The sequence below is a fragment of the Echinops telfairi genome, unplaced genomic scaffold (genome assembly GCF_000313985.2).
Source record: "Echinops telfairi isolate 266 unplaced genomic scaffold, ASM31398v2 ScPeMD7_7469;HRSCAF=8507_1, whole genome shotgun sequence".
NCBI classification, from domain to species: Eukaryota; Metazoa; Chordata; class Mammalia; order Afrosoricida; family Tenrecidae; genus Echinops; species Echinops telfairi.
This window is the reverse complement of record NW_022111373.1, coordinates 82,161,378-82,169,265: the sequence shown is the minus strand read 5'-3', so window position 1 is coordinate 82,169,265 and position 7,888 is coordinate 82,161,378. Positions and strand designations below refer to the sequence as shown.

General features: G+C 43.7%; 1 protein-coding gene across 1 annotated transcript; it reads left to right on the top strand.

Moving 5' to 3' along the window:
* Nucleotides 1-1,268: 1,268 nt before the first annotated feature.
* On the top strand, nucleotides 1,269-1,823 carry LOC101655031 (N-alpha-acetyltransferase 20). The gene has a single exon (XM_004703558.4). It carries the CDS (start codon nucleotides 1,292-1,294, stop codon nucleotides 1,820-1,822), a length of 531 nt encoding a protein of 176 aa, XP_004703615.1. The 5' UTR covers nucleotides 1,269-1,291; the 3' UTR covers nucleotide 1,823.
* Nucleotides 1,824-7,888: the final 6,065 nt, after the last annotated feature.

Genomic DNA, 7,888 nt, shown 5'->3' with positions numbered 1-7,888 from the left:
CTGAATCTAGGATCCACCCATCTTGCCACATGCATACCCCCAATCCCTCCTCTTTGTATTGCGTGTATACCCCTAGACCATCCCCTCCCATTACTTTGTTGCCTATAGCACAACCTTTTCCTGTGACATATGTCTTCACCTGTAATTAGGGGTTTGCATGTCCCCAGAGAATATAAAAGCCTTGGTTAGCATTAAATATCTCTCTCTCTCCATGTGGACCACCAAGTGAGGCTGAGGTGAGCATTACTACCATGAAATGTGTCTGACTCCATTATTTATATCTCTCTTCCATCTCTCATGCTCTTTATGACTTTACTATGATCTTTACTTATTATCGCTGTACAATTGCGCCTACTGGACCTGTGATGATGTGCTAGGGGCTGGCTTCCCCTTGCAACCTGGCATATAAATATATGTACATAAGACTATACCCATATTGTTATATATTAATATATTTACATATGTACATGTCTATATTTATACCTCTATAAATGTCTTTTGCCTCCTAGGCTTTTCCCTATCTGTACTTTCCTCCTGCCCCAATATCATGTTCGACCTTCATTAGGCTCTTAGTTTCCTCTCAGCTACATTGCTATTTATGAGATCTAACTCCACTAGGCTCTTCTGGCCCATTTTTACATTGTTTCTGTTTTTAAATTTCTTTAAAGTATCATAATGCATCTACTGCTATGTTATATTGTCCCTTGGCGTTTCTCATCATTATATTGTAACAATCTTTATCTGTCCCTATTGTAGTTGTCCACCACTTGTCTGTCAGTTTGTCCACCGCTGTATTGTATGTGACTGTGCTGCTGGAAGCTATGTCACTGATGTTTCAAATACCGGCAGGGTCACCCAAAGTGAACAGGCTTCAGCAGAGCTTCCAGATGAAGAACCGACTATGAAAAAGGAGTAAGCTGCCCACTTCACAGTGAAACCGCAACGGACCGCATGGAAACATTGTCAGCTACTGCAACCCTAAGGGGTAGAAGAACAACAGCAAGGACGGCGTGGGGCTGGGCAGTGCTGGGTCCGGTTGTACTATAGGGTTGCTGTGATCAGAATCCACTCAACAGCACCAAGTTACAACAGTTACAATTTTAGGATAACCTCTTTGAGCATTGCGAGTCGCAGTCAACTCCATGGTGGTTTGATTTGGTTTCTTTAATAGTTCTATTGCCTTCATAAAACAGATACAAACCCAATTTACTCTCCATCTCTCTATTGTTGATTGTCCGTGTTGCTTCAAAAGTCCCCATAGCGAGCCGGCTTGGGCCGCGGGAGCCGCGCGATGACTACGCTCCGAGCTTTTACCTGCGACGACCTGTTTCGCTTCAACAACATTAACTTGGATCCGCTTACAGAAACTTATGGGATTCCTTTTTACTTGCAATACCTTGCCCATTGGCCAGAGTATTTCATCGTTGCAGAGGCGCCTGGCTGGGAGCTAATGGGTTATATTATGGGGAAAGCAGAAGGCTCAGTGGCAAGGGAAGAATGGCACTGGCACGTCACAGCGCTGTCTGTTGCCCCAGAATTCCGACGCCTTGGTTTGGCAGCTAAACTTATGGAGTTATTAGAAGAGATTTCAGAAAGGAAGGGTGGCTTTTTTGTTGATCTCTTTGTAAGAGTATCTAACCAAGTTGCAGTCAACATGTACAAGCAGTTGGGCTACAGTGTATACAGGACGGTCATAGAATACTACTCGGCCAGCAACGGGGAACCGGATGAGGATGGTTACGATATGAGGAAAGCACTATCCAGAGACACAGAGAAGAAACCTATCATACCATTACCTCATCCTGTGAGGCCTGAAGACTGAATAACCATGGGCAGTGGTTCTTAGGCAGATGCTCCATCCAGATGGTCTATTTAAAATATTAATTCTTATTGGATCTTTTCTCCATTAGGAGAAAACAATCATTTAGGTCTCAAGGACATCAAGAAAATACAAGTCAACTTATTTTATATCTCATTGTTTCCAATTAGCAATATTATACTTACCAAAGTTGTTCAAAGGAACCCTGGTGGCATAATGGCTTTGTAAGATGCGCTGCTGCTAACTATACAGTTGGTGGTTCAAACCCATAAATATTATAGCTTAGAAAACTGTGTTATGGGGCAGTTGTACTGTCTTATAGGGTCACTCTGAATTGGAATCAAATCACTGTAAAAAGTTGATCAAAAAGGTAGCCGAGTCAGGAGACATTCCACCATCTTGATTTGTAATACTCACTAAATGCCTACAGAAAAACTTGCTCCAATTTTCTCCTAGATACTATGTCTGAGAACCACTGCTGCTTATATTTTTTATATTCAACTGTTGAAGTTTTAAAAGCATAGATGAAATGTATAAATATAAGATGTATAGTAAAATATACTGTTTGATCTACAAAAAAAAAAAAAGTCCCCATAGCTTTTTAAAGGTTCTCTTTCTAAACAATGCTTTTTTAAGGAGTGCCTATCAGTCTCTCAATCTTGACTCTTCCTTATATTAATTACATAAATTAATTAATATTTTGGCAGGACTCCTTCAGTCACAAAGAACAGAAGCACAACTCAAATTGGCATAAGCCCACAAAAAGGGTTTTATTACATCGCAATTAGGAGTCCCTGGGCAGTACGAACACTTAACACACTTGGCTGCTAAGTGAATGGCTGGCAGTTCAAATCCACGCAGAGGCTCCTCAGGCCAAATGCCTGGCAACGGAGCACAGTTCTACCCTGACACACATAGAAGTCTCCATGGGCCAGAAATTATTTGGCAGAAAATGGAATGGTATTAGTAATAAAAATAGTGGTTCTTTTGTGGATATTTAACTAACATTATCAGAAATCAATCTATCTACACATCCCATGAGTGCATTTTATTAAATCCTCCTCCTCATGTGTTGACAAATTAGCCACACAACTTCAGTCCTACATAAAGCATCTTACTAGCTTAGTGAACCAATATCCCCGGATGGGCTGCCATTGAACGGATGTGGATCATACGCCTCATCATGGACCAGCCTTGATTGACAAACCCACTCCTGGGCCCTGGGTGTGAAGTAAGTCTCCTGCAAACCACATGAACAGAAAGGGGGGATGGGAGGAGAAACGGAAGCTGAGTAGACACAACAGCAGATGTCGATGATGACCAGCTACACGGGAAGCACTCTCCTCTGATCCCATGATTGAGCCACATCCTCCTCTTGGGTCTCTGAGTGCTGACAACCCCAGCCAGGTTCATTGGCCCCTCCCCAACCTCTCACAGCTGTACTCTCAAAACTGCCTGACTTCCTCTGCTCACGGACGTGTGCCACTCATACCGCATGTGCCATGATCCAACCCCCACTCACAGCAGGAGCCTCCCCAGACCTGCTCCTGACTGACTTCCCCTCCCTCCGGGTGATCATTATGTAACAGCCTAATGCATATCCTATATTTTAATGAAACTTTCTATGTATGAATCTTGTCTCCCTAGCTACTCTCTAATTTTAAAAGTAAATGAAAGAACAACATGTTTAGGATCCACTGCTAAGTAGGCATTTTACTGAATAAGATACCCATTTATCCTGACAGACCACCCAATCGGCTGCATTTTTTTCCCTTCCCTTCCAGTGGTATGCTGCTGGAGCTGACTCACACCAACTCACGCAAATGAATTATTAATTTTCAGGATTGCTAGCAGGTTGTGAAGCCATTGAAATCAACCACAATAGGAGCATTTACACAGCACAGATTGGCACATGCTACAAATCGGAGCTTTTCCTTAGTGTTATTTTAGAGTTGGCTATTAAGTATTTAGCAGTACTCCACTCATCTCTTCTAGCTGTTACCTTACATCCAAATGTTTTCTAGTTTCACAAATCCCCACATAGAACTCCCATCAGATCACGAGACACACAGCCAACTAAGGTTATAACCAAAAGGAATCCAAGCTCAAAACAGCAAGTACATGCACATTTGTGCAGGCGCTTTCCCTTAGGGAATGTGGGGGAGAGACCAGGGTCTTATATTTCTTGATTAAAAGAGATCTTCGCGTTTTCATCTCCAGGGGTGTTTAGTAAGTTGAGAAGCCCAGTCCCAAAGCTACAGCAGCAGGGCCGGCCTCGGATCCAGTCTTCGCCTGGTGGAAGTCTCCTGCGGCCTGAGGAGCCGGTGGTCTTCACAAACTTTTCTACCCTTCTCGGGGCAATCCTTGTACCCCAGCTGTACATCTGAAATACGGCTCTTTGATAATTCATCGTCAGCCTGACGTGTCTTTATGTTCACTCCCTCCCTCCCTCCCACTTAGGAACGAGTCTGTTGCTTTCCCAAACCTTTCAGCCATAACCCAAGTCTTTAACATTTTACCACGTTCTCACCTTTCACCTTTGTTCATTCAGAGTCACATCCTGGTCCTGTGAAATATGTAAGGCAGAAATTAATTAGTAAGCCCATTTGCAGGTGGAAAATGGACACCTGGGATTTTCTCAGGCTCTCATAACTAGCTATGGGGTAGAACTAGGACTGGACATCTGGACACCAGATGACTTCAATTCTTTCAATAATCTAGTCATTCATTTATTCATTCAGTAACACTCAGTGATTCTATACGTTATTTCCTAAGTTGAGCTAATGAGGTGTTCTACTTTATTATTAATGGCACTTCTTGTTCTGTGAGAACTGTCCCCAGAACACATTCAGTCCAGCATCCTTCTCTTGGAGCTGATCTTTCTACTTCTGGTGGTGTCTCCCACATCCCAGAAAGTCTACCTCAGAATATGCAGTCCAACCAGACAGCTGCAGGCAATAATGGCACAGCCACTCCCACGTCTCTCTAAACCCCAATCCCATGTAAATCACCTGCTCCAAATATGACTGGTAGACTTGTTGGCTACAATCACCAGAAAACAGCTCTTAACTGTATTGAAAATGGACTTTAGTGGGAGGGTATGGAAGAGGTCCCAGAATCAAAGAGAGCTGGAGAACCAGGCATATAAAGGAACGTGCCGCTGTCCAGGTCCAGGGAGCCGGTAGCAGATGGCCGTTCCACAACACGGTTCCACAAAACTCAGTGTTGAAATCCCTGAACGATCAGTTCACATACTTTCCCATGGGGGGAAGGTGTTCTCCAATCTAGAGCAAAACTGGGATTCTGTCAACAAGAAGAGTGGGAACCAGAGCAGTGAACATTTGCATAATGCATTGTTGTAATTAATGTTCATTTTCATTGAGTCAGCTCTGACTCAGGGCAAGCCCATGGCCAACACACAAGAGGTGGCCTGGAGCTGTGTGCCATCTTCATCATCATTGGTATGTTCGAGATCATTGCAGACACTCTGTATCTTAAGTGTCCTCCAACCCAGAAGGCTCATCTTCCAGCACTTTATTGGACAATGCTCAGTTGTGGTCCATAAGGTTTCCATGAACTAATTTTCAGAAGTACATAACAGTGCTTTGCTTTCTACTCTGTGTTCCTCTGGAAGCTCCACTGACGTCCACCTGCTGCGAATAATCCTGCTGGTCTTTGAAATACCCAAGGCATAGCTTCCGGCATCACAGCAACACCTAACCTGCCACAGTGCAAGCAAACGGACAGGTGATTGGTGGATAGTGCCACTCATAAAGACATAGTACCAACTCATCAAGACACTATAGTGGTACCCCGTAAGGTTTCCAAGGCTATAGATCTTCATAGGAGAAGCAGAGAGCCTCGTCTTTCTCCTGCAAAGCAGCTAGTGGGTTTAAACGGCCAACATTGTGGTTAGCAATCCAATGCTTAACTCACTGCACCACCAGGGATCCTTGGTGGATCATACATTAAGCAGAAAAAAAAAATCAAACCAAGCTTCCTGACATCAAGTTGATGCTGACTCATAGTGATCACATGCTTTGTGGAGCACAACTTCTCCACAGGGTGTTCTTGACCATAATCTTCATGAAAGCAGAATACTAGACCTTTCTTCCAGCAACCTCGGAGGGGGTTCAAACTGCCAGCCTTTAGGTTACCAGTCAGTCAGAAACGCTTGTGCCACCGAGAGAGGTGAAGAGTACGTTGTTGTTGTTAGGGGCTGTCAAGTCTATTTTAACTCATATCACCCCCCATGTATGTTGTAGCTTACAAACTACTTTCCCAAACATTATCGTTTAGAATCGTGCTCTGAGATAAACTGATCAGATGGGGTTATCCCAGTTGTATAAGATAAGCAAATTTTTGAGATAAATGACTTTGCCAAATCAATATCTCCATTCTGTATCTCCAAATGCTTTAATGCAATAAGTGTCCACCAAGCCATGAAAGTAAACTCTCATCTCTCACCTAGTAAGGAGCCTCATGGTGTAGTGGTTACACAGTGGGCTGCTAACTGCACAGTCAGCAGTTTGAAACCACCAGCTGCTCCGAGGGAGAAGGACTGGGCTTTCTATTCCTGTAAAGAGTTACAGTCTAGAAACTCAAGGCAGTTCGGCCCTGTCTGCTAGGGTCACTATGAGTCGGCATCCATCTCTCGCCTGGACCCCTAAAATAAGCTGCTCATTGGTCTTCCTGCTATCACTCGGTTCCCCCAGTAGCCTTTTCTTTACATAGCAGCTCGAGTGATGTTTTTTAAATATAAGTCAGATAATCTCACTCCTGAGCCTGAAACCCTCTACTAGTTTCTACCACCGAATTTAGCACAAAAGTCCTTGCCAGGGCCTACCTCATCCTGTGTGACCTGATTCTTACATATCCCTCCTGCCTAACCCCCACCAGACTACCTCTGTCTCTGATGCCCTTCTTGACTTCCAGCACACAGAGAGCTCTCCTGCCTCAGGGTCTTGGCACAAGCTGGTCCTGCCAACTGAAAGCCTCTTTTTCTTGACATCTGCCTGGTTCTCTCCTTACCCGACAGATGCCTTCCCTGACTTGCCCCATTGAAGGGTGCATGCCCTAAGACTCTCTGTTGCCTTGCCTTACATATATCCTATTTTCCAAAACCAGGCCCTTTTAAAGTAAAAAGCAGTGCTATTAATAATCACCTCATGAGGGCAGAGGGTCACTTAAGCTCATTTATTTTTCTTCTGGTGTTTATATAAATTACCTTATTTCTCTACATACTTGTTCATTGTCTTATCATCTCTAAAAACGTATAAGCTCTTTTGAATCATTGTGCTATCTTTACAACCTAGGCTAGTGCCAGGAACATGTTGCTGTTGTTGTTGTTGCTGATGCTGTGCCCTCACGTCGGTTCCAAATCATAGTAACCCATGTACCACACTAGGAACCACTGCCTGGCCGTGTGTGCTCCTCACAATTGCTATGTTTGAGCCCGTGGTTGCAGTCATGGTGACAATCCATCTCATTGAGCATTTTCAGTGGCTAGTTTTTTCAGAAACGGACCATCTCTTCCTTCTTCCTAGTCTGTTCTTAGTCTGGACTCTCAGCTGAAATCTGTTCTCCACAGATGGATGACCCTGTTGGATTTGAAAAACTGGTGATATAGCTTCTAGCAAGCCACCATAGTAAGACAAATTGACAGACAGGTGAGACTAAGACATACAGATGCTCACAAAATATTGAATGAATGGATGAACACCAGTTATCTGGTTAGCAATGTGCTAAGTGATACAGCGAAAATATCTAGCATACATGAAACATTTAGTAAACAATGCAATTCCACACTGAATGATAACGATCACCGGCCGTGATGAAGACCAACCTGGAGTGCTATTAGAGAGAAACAACTAGTTCAAATAAAGGGGATAAAATACAGCTCTTTCATGTAAGTGATCTCACAGAACAATAAGATTTGACCAATTGGTGGGGAGGTGGGTGTGGGAGAACTGGTAGGGCAGGATCAAGGGGAACGTAACAAAGAGGAAGTGCTGAAATCCTGGTGGGGACTGAGCATGATAGTGGGACAGGAGGAGAATCAAGGGAAAT